The sequence below is a fragment of the Phoca vitulina genome, unplaced genomic scaffold (assembly GCF_004348235.1).
Source record: "Phoca vitulina isolate PV1807 unplaced genomic scaffold, GSC_HSeal_1.0 scaffold85, whole genome shotgun sequence".
In the NCBI taxonomy this organism is placed as follows: domain Eukaryota; kingdom Metazoa; phylum Chordata; class Mammalia; order Carnivora; family Phocidae; genus Phoca; species Phoca vitulina.
Genome location: NW_022589788.1, coordinates 2,321,843 through 2,335,729, shown reverse-complemented (window position 1 = coordinate 2,335,729; position 13,887 = coordinate 2,321,843). Strand labels below are relative to the sequence as shown.

The following is a 13,887-nucleotide window of genomic DNA, read 5'->3' as shown; positions in this document are numbered from 1 at the left end:
TGTAAGTGTGTATGTGAGAGTGTGTGTGAGTGAGGTGTGAGAGTGTATGTGTGTGTGAGTATATGCATGTGTGAGTGTGTGAAAGGTGTGTGTGTGTGAGATAGTGTGTGAGACAGTGTGTGATAGTGTGAGAGTGTGTATGAGAGTATGTGTGAGTATATGCGTGTGAGTGTGAGAGTGAGTGTATGTGTTTGAGTGTATGTGTGTGAGAGCGAGTGTGTGTATGTGTGTGTGCATGTGTGTGAGTGTGAGAGTGAGAATCAATGTGTGTGTGATAGTGTGAGTGTGTGTATGAGTGTGGTGTGAGAGTGTGAGTGTGTTTGAGAGTGTGTGAGTGTGCTAGTGTGTGTGTCAATGTGTAAGTGCGTGTGGGTGTGAGTGTGTGAGTGTGCGATTGTGAGTGTGAGTGTGTGCGTGTGTTGTGTGTGAGTGTGCTAGTGTGAGTCAATGTGTAAGTGCATGTGTGAGTGTGAGTGTGCAGTTGTAAGTGTGTGTGTGAGTGTGCGTGTGTGTGTTGTGAGAGTGTGTGAGTGTGCGTGTGAGAGTGCGTGCGTGCGTGTGTGTGGTGGTGCAGTCGCGGTGAAAGTGAATGAGCGGCGGCTGCGGACTACGCGGGGGAAATCAGGGCAAGGGCCCGGGACGATGAGTAAGGCGGCCGTCCCCACGAAGCTGAGAGCAGCGGCAGGACAGAGCACGTTCTCGTACCGGACGCCGCGGCTCCTGACGCCGGCAGGAACACGGGGGCCGCTTAGCACCCAGTACTCCCGCCTCGCCCGAAGCCACGGAAAACCCGAGCAGGACAGTAAGCGGCGGCGCTGTGGCCCTGTCCCTTTGCTCCCGCTGCCTCCGCCAGCGCCGGGCCCCGGGCCCGCGTCCCCACAGAGCACGGACCCCCGGTGCTGCAGAGGAGACGGCCCCGCAGAGCCGCGGAGGCTTCCCCGCCCGACGGCCGCCCGGCCCCGGCCCCCAGCTGCCCGCGCGGGCCCTGCGTCACCGTCGGCCTCCCTTCCTTGCGGCTCGGGGCAGAGAGTGATGCCACGTCGCTCGGCATCGCTTCCACAGGGTAACGAGCAAAGCCGCTCTTTGCGGAGGGACTGAAATCGCGGGGCTTCGCCCTGGCCTATTGTCCAGGTTTTTTTACGATCTATTTTAAAACTTCCTGACATTGTACTGGAAGCCCGCACGGCGCTGTTGTCGGTCGCAGAGCTCTGCTGGCGCCACGGGTGACGACCGCTTGCCAGCTGTGCCACGGAAACCGGCCGGTGGCTGCCGGGGCCGTGCCTCACTTTGTCCTTATCAGAAGAATTCGGAAAAATAATTTTTTTTCTCCGAAGGGATTTTTAGCAAGTAAAAGATGTTCCTATTCCCATAATAAAAAATCAAAGTACAACAAGATAAAACTAAAATGTCCTGGACCGTCCTCAGTTTTCCCTTACGCCCCCCCCGCCCCCGCCACGGTAACTACGAGTTGGGGGTGTTTCCTTTGCATTTGTTCTATATAGTTACATATAAACACCTGTACACTTTAAAACATACAGGTTTATTTGAGGGGTGTTGAAATTTTTACACGGAAATGGGATTATATTAAATACGGGTATTTTGTGTGCCTCGGGAGCTTCCCATGCAGGGGTGCCCGCCGCCCGCGGGAGGCAGAGACCGCCCCGCCCACTCTCCCCGCCGCCTCCGCTGTGGGACTGCGCACACCCGCAGCCGGGCGGCTCACGCGACCCTGCAGCCTCCCTGCAGCGGGGACCACGCTGGGACCCTGGGACCCGCCTGGCACGGCAGACACAGCAGCACGGCTGGGGCCGGGACTCGACCGCCCGCTGCAGCGCGGGCGTGATGCTATCCTGTCCTTCACGGTCAGGTGCAGGCCGCAGGTGGAGGAGGGCGACAGAGGACCCTGGACCTGGCGAGGGGCGGCCTCCACGCCAGCCGGCCGGGAAGCCGTCCTCCCCGGGGCTCAGGCCGCTCGTCCCGTCCACTGTGACCGCACTGAAACTCACACTGCTTTTAAATGAGCGCAGGTAGCCTACGGTACTGTTTTTTCAGCACTTTTTCATCTTATTCAATCAAAAAGGTATTTATTAGGTGCCCACCAACACTGCCAGTTTGGAAGTGACTCACTCCTGAAAGTCTGTCCTGCAGACGGGTAAAGTGTCCCCGGGGCACCCGTCCTCAAACACGGGTCCCAGGAGGCCTGGACCCCCTTACAAACTACTGAGGACCCCAAAGAGCTTTTGTCTCTGTGGGTTCCATCTATTGATATGTTCATATTAAAAACTAAACTGAGAAATTTTAAAATATTTATTAATTCGTTTCAAAATAGCAACAATAAATCCCTTAGATGGTATCATAATGAACATACTTTCATTTCAAAATTTTCCAAAATCCATTATGTGCCAAGTTTAAGAATGAGGATTTTGCTACTTATCCAGATATTTTAATTAATATTATTCTTAGAATATCCATTGTCAAAGAAGCAGAATGAAATATTCCTGATTCAAATTAAATGTAATGGAATCATTTTTGATGCTACAAAACAGCATTTCAAGGTCTTGGGTTTTTCTCTTCCACATTAGTCACAGGCTCCCTTCTGTATCTCTGGCTACGGACACCAGCAAAAGAAAAGCAAAGTAAACAAAGCGGGCAATCACCCGCGTAGGCTCCACTTAGGCTGCGACTCCGAGGAACCCCCACTCCCGCCGGTTCCTCGTTCTTCCGGCCTCCCCAGGCCCCCCCAGACTAGAACATTCAGTGCACCCGGGCTGGCGCTCGGCTGTTGGCAGGACTGGGAGTGACCGTCCCCGTGGCTTGCTGGTCTCCAGGCTTCCACGGGAGTGGGGCTCCCCCAGGCCAGGGTCTGGACTGAGCCTGGGCGGGAAGGGACGGAGGAGGCAGAGAGAAAAGCACGGGCCGAGGCAGGCAGTGAAGAGACGGGGCTGTGAAGGGCACTCCTGGCGGTGGGCTTCCTCCTGCGCACCCGGGGCCAGCAGGCTGCGTGTGGGAGCACGCGCGAGTTGCTGACTCGACAGGAGCAGAGCGTGGGGGCCGTCAGAAGCGCCTAGAGACCAGGAAAGGCCATCTTGGGGCAGGGGGAGCGTGTCCCTCCCCAGGCTGCCCCCAGGGAGAAGGAGCCACGAGGCCGTCCAGGCCAGTGCTGCCCCACAAGCCCAAGAAACAGCCCTCGGGCACAGACGGCCAAGACTGGCTCAGGGAGAGCTGGGGGCTGAGATGTGGTCTGGGGGGAGGCAAAGCTCCAACGTGTTCCCCACTCTGCCCAGGGCAGATGCGGAGCGGCCACGCGACGGCCTTCTCGCCGCCTGCTGGCTCGATGGGGGCTCTGTCAGCAGCGCAGGGAGGGAGGTGTCACGGTCGAACAGGAGCTGGCTCTGGGTCTGCATGTCTTCCAGGTGGTGGTGAGTGAGTGCTGGGCCATTTTTCTCGGGGATGGCTGTCCAGTCCCGCAGTGGCCCCGGTTTCTGCACTGTCACCAGGGGAACAGCGAGACCCTGTGGCAGGGGCCGCCTGGCCTTGGGGAGCGGCCTCTGAGCTCCCCGCCTCTCCCCTACTGGCCCCTGCCCGGCCCCTGCTGCGGGGCCTGCCCCAGGGTCCCCGAGGGCTCTCCCTCCTAGCAGCTCGCCACCTCTGGCCTCCTTAGCACCTCTCCACGCTGTTCCCCTGCTCAGATCCTGGTGTTTTCTGTCTCCGAGCTGAAGCCCCACTGATACGGCCTGATTGCGTGCAAAGGAAGCCACGGCTACGGCGGAGAAGAATGGGAGAAACTTGGGGCCTCCGCTGCACCCCTCTGCCTTCCCATTGCCTCCCCTCCTCTCCCCGTTTCCGACCACTTCCCTCATCCCTCCTGGCCTGTCCTCCTCATTCTGACACGCCTCCAGGAGGGACACCAGGAGACCAGCTCACAACCTCTGGAGGCAAGGGAGGCCGTGGGATTAGGCAGAGCTAACAACCAGGAGAATCCACGGAGCGAAGAGTAACTGATAACTTTTAAGAGATTATAGCAAGAACCATTCATGGCTACTTATTTTTAGATGACCAAAGGAACAACAGGTCGTACAAACGAGTCTAATGTAGGAGGCCGGACAGACCCCGGCGCAGTCTGAGTCTCAGCACTTACTTGCACTCGAACATGGCCAAGTCCTCCAACGCATATAAACCTGACTTTCCTTGTCAGTAAAATGAAAATAAAGATGCCCAGCCCGACGAGCTCACAGACCCCATACCCGGGTCCGCGGTACACTGAGCACCTTCCTGTTATCTCCCAACACGAGAGACAGCCCGACTCCACTGCTCTGTTGCAGCCTAAGTCCTAACAGCCAGGTCCTCCTTCTCACTACACTTGTGTTCAAGCCTGAGACCCTCATAAATAGTCACTGATCTCTGAAAAAGGAGCAAAAAGGCAACACAAGGGAGCAGAGACGGCATCTTGGACAGACGGTGCTGGAGCCATGGGACGGCCCTATGCAGAAAAATAAATCTAGCCAAAGACCGTCCACCCTTCACAGAAATCAACAAGTGGATCATACACCTAAATGCGAAATAAAAAACTAGAAAACTTGAAGATGACACAGGGGAAAAGCTAGATGACCCGGGGCTTGGTGAGGCCTTTTCAGATACAACACCGAAGGCTTGGTCCATGAGAGAGAGAACCTGTCGGCTTGACTTCATTGCAACTAAAACGTTCTGCTCTGGGAAAGACCACGTCAGGAGAGTAAGACAAGGGGCGCCTGGGTGGCTCAGTCGGTTAAGCATCTGCCTTCGGCTCAGGTCATGATCCCAGGGTCCTAGGATCGAGCCCCACATCAGGCTCCCTGCTCAGTGGGGAGCCTACTTCTCCCTCTCCCACTCCCCCTGCTTGTGTTCCCTCTCTCGCTATCTCTCTGTGTCAAATAAATAAAAATCTTTAAAAAAAAAAGAAAAGAATAAGACAAGCCACAGACTGCAAGCATATGACAGGGAAGCCTACGAAAGGTGCTCAAATTCACAGTCACGGGGGAAATGCAAATTCAAACGAGGCACACCCGTGAGCGCGGCCAAACCCGGGACCCTGACACCGGCACGTGCTGGAGAGGATGCGGAGCCTCGGGAGCGCCCGTCCGAGGGGGTGGGATCGCAGAAGACAGTCTGTCAGTTTCTTCCAAAACTGAACATCTACCATCTGAGGCAGCGATGAAGCTGCTTGGCATTTACCCGCAGGAGCTGAAAACTCACGTCCACACAAAAACCTGCGCACAGGTGTTAACAGCACCTTTATTCATAACTCCCCAAACTCAGAAGCAACTAATACGTCCTTAGCAGGTGATGGATAAATAAACTGTGGTCCCTCCAGACGGTGGAATATTATTCAGCACTGAACAGAAACGAGCCCGTTCTTACCAGCAGTGCCATTATTCACTTCCACACCAGCAGGGGAGACACGTTTGTAGGATATGTGCTCAAAGGGACGGTGCATTTTCCCATCTCAGGTAACACCGACCGCGTTCCGGGCCTTCCCCTCGGCCGCCCGCCCCAGCTGACAGGGGCGGGGGTGGGGAGGCTCAGGTGCGGCCCCGTGCGGGCGGACGGGAAGGAGAGGGGCCGGGGCCATCACCCCAAGATCCCAGGCCATGTGCGGCTCAGGCGGGGGACAAGAGAAGGGGTGTCATGATGGCAGAACGGCTGGCGGCAGCGGTTTAGGAACTGAGCCAAAAACCCACATGATGACAACTGTTTATAAAGATAAAAATCTACCTTAGGCCCGTCAGAATGTGACCATGGCCGTTGGGGGAGGGAGAGCCAGGGCGTCTGTCCTCCCTCCATCTCGAAGTGTCCTTTAATGTGGTGCACAGTGAAAACTACTGCGTTGGGAAGGGTACGGGCGTGAACAGAGTATTCGTCGGGCAGCCCCCCAGCTCTCCTGCACCCCCGACCCTGCCCTCACCAGCCGGCAGCCCTCAGACGGTTGTGTTGTGAGACTCTCAGCTGTCGAGAACAAAAATGTGAACACACAGAAAAGGTGTTTAAAATCATGAAAGTCCCCTGAGGAAAGCCCCGTGGAAACAACCAGAGCCAGGCGCCACTCCACCTCTCAGCGGGTCATTCACACGGCGGCTCAGCTGTCCCCCCAGCGCCGCTGGCCACCACCCTCTGCTGAGCCAGGTCCTGCACGCTGACGCCCACCCTCGTGTTCCAAACCGAGCTCCTGGGGGGAAGGCAAAGGCCCCAAGGGACACAGCGGACGTAGGACGTTCAGGGCGCTGCGCCAAGTGGGGCCCCCGCCATTTGATGCGCACCTGCGGCGAGCAAGGAGCGCGAGCCACCAGCCCACTGCTGAGGTCGGCTGGTATTTTTTTCTCAGCAGGATTTTCCAGACGAAGGAAACAGAGATGGATCCACACCCTGGGAAGCTCCCTGTCCTGAAGTCAACCGTCTCTGTGCTTCAGGAATTTTCTCTCCTCAAAAGGGCGTGCTAAAATGGGCTCCGAAGGGGCCCGGGGACAGGACCCTCCTAGGCACCCGCAGTGCGAAAGGGCAGGAGGAGGGAGGAGGGCCTGGACCCGGCGGTGAGAAGTGACGGCCCCTCCCCCATCACCTGTCCCGCCCAGATGTCCTGCCCAGGACCCGCGAGAGGGCGGGCAGCGCGGAGCCTACGGCACGTAAGCAAACGACGTCCTGCGCTGGCCAAGAGAGGCCCCAGGGCAGCAGGGGGAGCCAGGCCCGGACACTTGTCAACTAACATGCATCACCCCATCGGGGATCGACTGAGCTACAGTATCGAGCTCATTTTTCCTGAACCGCACCTAACAGGCTTACCTTCTTGTCTTCCTTCGTCTTTCTAACTTGTCGATGGGGACCGAAAATGTTCTGCATCCCAAAAGCCTTCCTGGACCAGTCCCTCTTCTGGGTGCTCAGCGGGGGCTGCACCAAGCTGCCCTCCACCCTGTAGCGGTCGGCGGGGATCTTGCTCATGGGAGGGGGCAGCGTGCCACAGTTGACACTGGACCACCCGTCGGTGGAGTCCGTGTACGACTCCTGATCGCTGGCGTGTCCGCACTGCCACTCCTGCAGGACGTGGACCGGAAGCCACCGCTGGCCGAAACCCCCGCCGTGGCCGGCAGCGCCCCTCTTGGAAGGAGGGACCGAGCTCCGCAAGGAGGCCGGGGGAACCTCCGCGTGAGCAGCGGGTCCCAAGTGCTTACTGAAGTCCCGGCACCTGTCAGCCTGCGGAGCGGCCTCAAACGGGGGCCCCCCCTCGGCGTCGTGGCAGAAGGCCCCGTTCCAGGGGGCGGCCCAGGGCTGGGCGCCCCTCCCACCCGCACCCTCCCAGCCACCGTTGCTGGGGCCGTGCCTGCTCGAGCTGGCGCCCAGGTCAACCACAAGCACTCGGCTGCTTCTCTCCTCCTGGTGGAAATTCCCAATGCCGCTGTCACTGTTGCTGCTGGTGCTGGTGTTCTGGTGGGCGTCCGCATCCCCATCCACAAAGGCCCGGGCCCGCACCCCCTCGATCAGCTCGCCCATGTCTCTGTAGAGCACGGAGATGAACTGGAGGACAGGGAGAGAGGACACCGGGAACTCAAGACAGCCGTTGGTGTCGGGGTCGGCCGTGCACTCGAACCCAAACCGCCGAGCGATGCCTTGATGGATTTTGTGGTTGAACAAGTCTGGATCCACCATGAACACGTGGCAGGAAGTCCGCAAGGCGCCCTCCTCCTCGTGCGCCAGGCTCCCATCGTCGCTGCTCTGCATGGTCACAAGCCCAAAGAGCCTCCTGTCATCTGGGCACACAGCGCTGAAGGCCAGCTTCTCAGCCGGGTACTCGGCCAGAATGGCGGCCTGGTCGGTGCACAGCCGCACGCGGTCGTGCAGGACCCGCATGGTCACCAGGGAGTGGATTTTCTGCTCGGCCCGCAAGCGCCGCAGGCAGCCACGGATGGCCTGCAAACTGTCCGACTCCAGGTTGCAGCTTGTGGAGGGAAGTTCGATGGAACCTAAGTAGCCTACGACCATGGCGACGTTCAAGATACTTGCATCTAATGCAAAATCCTCAGGATTCTCGGGTCCGATACTGAAAACAGAATCATCATGAATAACTTTTGATATTTCCTCCTTAGAGAGCAGGCTGGGATTCGGATGACTTATACTTTCACGTCCAAGGTCAAATCGCGCAGCAGCTGACTCGGAAAGGGATCTTTGTTTCAATTTCAAGGGCTCTGAAGTGCTTGCACGAAGACTAGGGTTTTCAAAAATCATACTGAAAATTCCACCGGACTGCATCTCTTCAACCACTCTCTCTGCCCTATTGATACCTAAGGCTTTGGAATCAAGCTTGGGCTTCAACCAGCCTTTTCCTTCATAAAATCCAACCTCTTCATCACTGGAACAGGACTCCACATGGCCCATGCCTTCACCAATCACCATGTGCAGGACGCCAGAACACTTCCCAATCAGTTTCACCACATCCTCGTGGGACGCTTTCTTCACGTTGATTTCGTTGACAGCGAGTATCTGATCACCAGCACGGAGGCCCACAAAATCTGCGGGGCTCCCTCTCATGACACAGCTGAGCACACAAGGCGCCTGGCCGGAAAGGGTGAATCCGTACCCTGCTCTTCCTCTAGCCACCTCCACACTCCTCATGCGAGGGGGCGCCGGCCCGTGAAGCGGACGCTCCACTGCGTCCCCTGCTCTATACATCCCGATGAGCTCGCAAGACCACGGGCATCATTCTTTACTCCAGGGGATCCATCATTCACAGAAGGCTGGACACTACCGTACTTCTTCTTGAAATGCCCTAAGGAAGAAAATAAACAGCTTGTTACTAAAGATCCCATATTTCTATTGCTTACGCATAGTACCTAAACATAAGAAGAGAACTCATCCCAAAAACCATGACAGAGTCTCTGGTTACCACGGAAATGTCCAAGTGAAGGAGAAGCGGTATCTACATACAGTCAACCTAAGTCAGGCTAAGAAATTTCCCTCCAGACTAGACCGTGTTTCCCAGAATTGACACCCTTTCCAACACTGACATGAGGCTAAGCCCCCCTTAGGTTTGAGGAACCCAGGACTATCGCGGAACCTGGACTGTTTCGCCTGCCTTCTTCTGCCTGTCTAGGCGGATAGGGAAGACCCCTCGAGACCCTTACCATTCGAAGTGTGGTCTGAGGACCAGCAGCCCGGCGGCGTCCGGGAACAGCTCTCAGGCTCCCCAGCAGACCCAGCACATCAAAGTCTGCACTTGAACCCGAGAGGCAGAGGCAGAGTGAGAAGCAGGGCTAGCTACAGACTTGGGTAGAAAGGCGCCTGTGTGGTCACAAACCCCTCCTTCACAAGCAGCTCTCCATCAGGAAAGAGTTAGCTTATGTTCTCTCATATTCCACCACCCTCCTTCGATTAATGTCTTCTGAACAAGGTATCATGCGGGGAAAACGCATGACTCTAAAACCGCCTCAGTCAATTACAGAGGCCATCGGATAGAACAGATAAAACCACCAAAAAGAGCAAAGGAATATGATACTTAATTGTTCCAGGGGATGACTTCATCATTAAAAGTACTGGTTGTCAGCAAACCTGTGTCAGGGTCCCAGGACCACCCCAGGGTCGATGACTCGCTAGGAGGACACACGGGACGCAGCATATAGTCGTGCTCACGGCTGAGATTTATCCCAGTGAACCCATACAAAGCAAAATCAGCGAAGGGAAAGGTACGGGGTGGGGGGGAAGGAGGGGACGAAGTCCAGAGGAAGCAGGTGCCAGCTTCCAGTATCCTCTCCCGGGGAGTCAGGTGGGACACGCTCTGTTCCCGGCAGCGCGTTGTGACAACACGTGTGGGGTCTTGTCTGCTGGGGAAGCTCGTTAGAGACGCGGAGCAGGGCTCTCGCTGGCGCTGGTCCCGCAGGCCCCTCTCCCTGGCTCGGCCCAAACCGCAGACCCCCGGGAGGAAGGGGTGTCGGCACCGACCACAGCGTTGGCGCGGACAGGGGAGGCACAGCCGGGGAGCCGGGAAGGCTCCTGATGGCCAGGACCGGACACCTGTGCTGCGTGGGCCTCTGGAGGGCGGCTCGGGCCTGCGGGGGGGGGGGGGGGGGCTCCTGCTGCACAAAGCCCTTCAAAGATCACTTTAAAAAACAATATAGTAAATCATGTTATGGACCCAAAATATTATAGAGATCATGTTTTTTAAGGAGTGTATGTTTTTTAAGTAATTGTTTTAAGCTGTTAGGAGAATTCTTCATCTTGGGAAACGTTTGCAGTCACAGAAGCATTAACTCCAAGTCCCGCACAGCCACACACGAGAGAAGGAACTGGGGGGACTGAAGGGTGTGCTCCGGGGGGACCCCACTGGCGGACGCAGGGACACAGAGGACATGGTACGCAGGACGTGGGTTTGAATAAAATCATCCCTATTGCAAGAGTGATAAAAGAACAATTTATTTCTAAACTACCGTACTATTTAATACCTATGTGGTGATACGTGAATCATTTAAGTATTATGACTGGATATTTAACTATTTGATATTCATCATTAAGAACGTGTATATTAAAGTTGGCCAAGAATAGTGTTTGTGGGTCTCCTCACTGGGGCTCTTCCAGGCTGAATGGTACTCCCCCACCAAATATGCCTCACCCCCCCCCACCGGGGAGCTGGGAAGTAGCCTCACACGGCCAGAGACCTCGCGGCCACGGTCAGCTGCAGGCCCCTGACACGGAGGTTATCCTGGATGATCCGGGCAGGCCCAGGCCACTTGCAGGGCGGCCAGCGTCAGAGAGAAGCGGAGATCAGAGTGGCAGGCGGCGAAGGTAGAGGAAGGGCCACAGAGCTCGCGAATGGGGCGCCTTTAGAAGCCACAAACGGCGAAGAAGCAGACCATCCCCTGGGGCCTCCAGAAGGACTGTCCCTACGACACCGTGACTATAGCAGGTGAGACGGACTTTGGACCTGCCACCCCCAGAGCTGAGAGAGAACAGAGCTGGGCTGTTCTAAGCCTCTCCCAGCCACAGAAACTCATGCCAGGGGAATCGCCCTACTGCTGGGGAGGGGGCACACAGGTGCAGGACACAGCACAACGGGGCTGCCGCTGAGCCGGCCCTTGCCGGCCATCACTGTGAACCCTCCCAGGACAGGGGTCGGCGAGGCCCTGTGGCGCTCCTCCAGTGACAGAAGACCACCTGGCTGTCTCTGCCAGCCAACAGGTGTCGCCTCTATGAAAGAAAGGATTTCCCAGTGTTACATGCAGAATTATTTTGTAATTCATCCAAACATCAGAGTCCTCGCACTGTACAAGGTTAACACCAAGTAGTAGTCTTCTATGTGCTTGCACCAAAAAAAAAATGTTTCTAAGTCATATAAGTAATATCTTAATACCTATAACCACATGTTATGAGTTCAGCCTACAGGTGAATTTTTCCTTAAACTGCATCAGTTAATAGTAAAATGAGCAGGCAGTGAAATTCAGAAGAAACCATAGGACACAGTTTCCAGCTCCCACTGGCTTTCTCCCATCCGGGCTGCTGAAGTGCCAGTTCCCGGGTCCCTTCCCTCCACCAGGAGACTCTGGGTGAGTAGGTCTGAGCCACCTGCTTTGACAAGGTCCCTGCCCCCACCTAACCAGGTGCTTCTGACAGGTAGCAACACGTGGAACACCCTGCCTCCAGATCAGCTGCTCCAGGCTGAATGTGTGTGTCTCCAAATTCATGGGACATTGAAATGCTACCACCCCGGTGTGCGGGTATTTGGAGGAGAGCCTTTGGGAGCGATCAGGTGTAGATGAGATCAGGAGGGTGGCGCCGTCAGGATGGGGAGGAGGGGACGAAGGCCCTCCCCACCTCCGCCCCTGCTCTCTGTCAGATGAGGACAGGAGGACACGAGAAAGCGGCCACCCGGAACCAGGAGATGCCCTCGCCAGATACCAGACCTGCGGGCACCTGGGCCTCGGTGTGCTTCCAGCCGCTCAGCGGGCAGTGTTCTGGCAGCCCAAGCTGACAGAGACATCCTCCAATCCGGCCTCCCCGTTGTGCAGGAAAGGGAAGCGAGCTCAGAAAGAAGCGACAGCTTCCTCCCAGCACAGATGGGGCATGAGGGTCCCCTCAGTACGCCCACTACCGGGATCAGTCTCTCGTCACCAAATGACATGGTCATTCCTTTACCGACGCGTCATTCAGACGAGCAGGACCTACAAACACACATCAGCTGTCTCCCGACTCCTCTCTAAGGTTTAAATCAGAGTAAGACGGTCCCGTCTGCTGAGTTTCTCCACTCAGGGCCACCGAGGGAGCACCCACCCTGTGCCCCACAGCGTCGCAGACCCAGAAGCCCCCGGGAGGGGCCTGGCCCTCAGCAGCCCAAGGCCCAAGCCTGAGGGGGGAGGGGGAGGAGCAAGATGGGGCGAAGCGCCACCAGCCCGCACTGTGCTCAGGTGCCCCGCAGGGGAAGTCTGCGGGCAGAGCACGCACGGCTCGGCCTCCACCCCCACCCATGCTGGGGCGCATCTGTGAGGGCGCCGCCCCAGTGCACCACGGTTCTGCCACCAAAGGCCACAGGCATTCCCAGGGCCGAAGACCAAAGCCGTGCAGAACAGCATGTGGGGCGGGGGGGGAGGCTGACAACTTCCAGGCAGGGAGTGCCCAACGCACCGAGGACAAGCGGGACGTGCAGAAGCACTGGCGGGGGGGGCCTCACACGGTGCTCGGTGCTCGGGGCTCCGTGCTCGGCACGGGCCTGGGCTGTCCTCAGGACTTTACATGTGGTAACACGTGTGTCCACAAGCAACGCTGCTACGATTAGTCCCATTTTGCAGATGAGCAAATGGACACACTGAGAGGTAAGCTGTCGAGGCTGCACAGCTAATGGGTGTCACAGGTGGACTGGAACCCAGCTCTCTCTAGCTCCACACAGGGGGTCCTCGGCGGAAGCAGAGACAGCCTTGGGGCTGAGAGAGCAGGCACTGTCCACCTCCACGGTCCCTCCCACAGCCCGACCCCTCACCGCAGGAGCCTGGCGGCACCGTGCCACCTCTCTGACTGGGACCCAGCCACCAGCAGGCCCCGCTCCTCCCCTCCCCCCCAAGGCCACTGTGTCTGGGCGCTACCCCCAGCCACCACCCAGGCACTACCACGGCACCAAACACCCCTCAGGCACCACCTCCCCCCACTTCCCTTGGGGACATCCGCTGCAGAAGCGCTAGGCCACCAAGAGGGTCGACCCGGAGCTGCCAAGGGGAGAAGTGGGAACGGAGGGGAGGAAAACATGTGGATAATTCGGTGACAAGTCTCTCTGCTCATCTGTCACCACATCACCCACAGAAGGCAGCCAGAAAGGGTTCCCCAAATTTGTAGGGTGTATTTGGGTCGTATGACTTAAATTATACATGATATGGAAAACACAACATTCTCTTCAGAGAACCCTGGAGGCAGCTGAGACCGAAGCCAGACTTAAGCATTTGGTGGGATGTCTGGCCTTGTTTGATGTTAGAAAAAAGTAGAAAAGGAGGACTGAGAGAAAGAAACTGCAAGAAAGAGCAGAGGGGTCCTGCAGTTACCAGAGCAAAGGGGACACTCCCCAGCCCCACCCGTGCTCAGGGGACAGGCCGCTTTCTCAAGCCCCACCGACAAAGAAAAACATAGCAATTTCATTACAAGCCCCAAACCACAGTCATGCTGAACCTCAGGGAGTGGTCTGCAACAGGCTGCTTCTGCAGGAGCAACGGGTTACCACAGCCCCAATAACACAGCTCCAGTGATGGTGGGGGCAGAGAGTAGGACAGACGTATGGAAAGATGGATGGGGGATGGATGGATGGATGGATGGATGAGGGATAGATGGATAGATGGGGGATGGATGGATGGGGGATAGATGGATAAATGGGGGGATGGATGGATGGATGGATGG

At 56.9% G+C, this 13,887-nt stretch overlaps 2 protein-coding genes across 3 annotated transcripts in view; one reads left to right on the top strand and one right to left on the bottom strand.

Moving 5' to 3' along the window:
- The window catches only part of MFSD10 (major facilitator superfamily domain containing 10), a 631,579-nt gene that overhangs the window by 296,501 nt on the left and 321,191 nt on the right, over positions 1-13,887 (top strand). The window lies entirely within an intron of this gene.
- The window catches only part of RGS12 (regulator of G protein signaling 12), a 108,197-nt gene that overhangs the window by 78,607 nt on the left and 15,703 nt on the right, over positions 1-13,887 (bottom strand). For both annotated transcript variants that reach the window (XR_004298272.1, XM_032395580.1), the window contains exon 2: positions 6,814-8,791. Coding sequence is in view for 1 of the 2 variants with exons in the window: in XM_032395580.1 (XP_032251471.1) it covers positions 6,814-8,694 (1,881 nt within the window). In the remaining variant the exon portion in view is untranslated. The remainder of the gene's footprint in view (positions 1-6,813; positions 8,792-13,887) is intronic.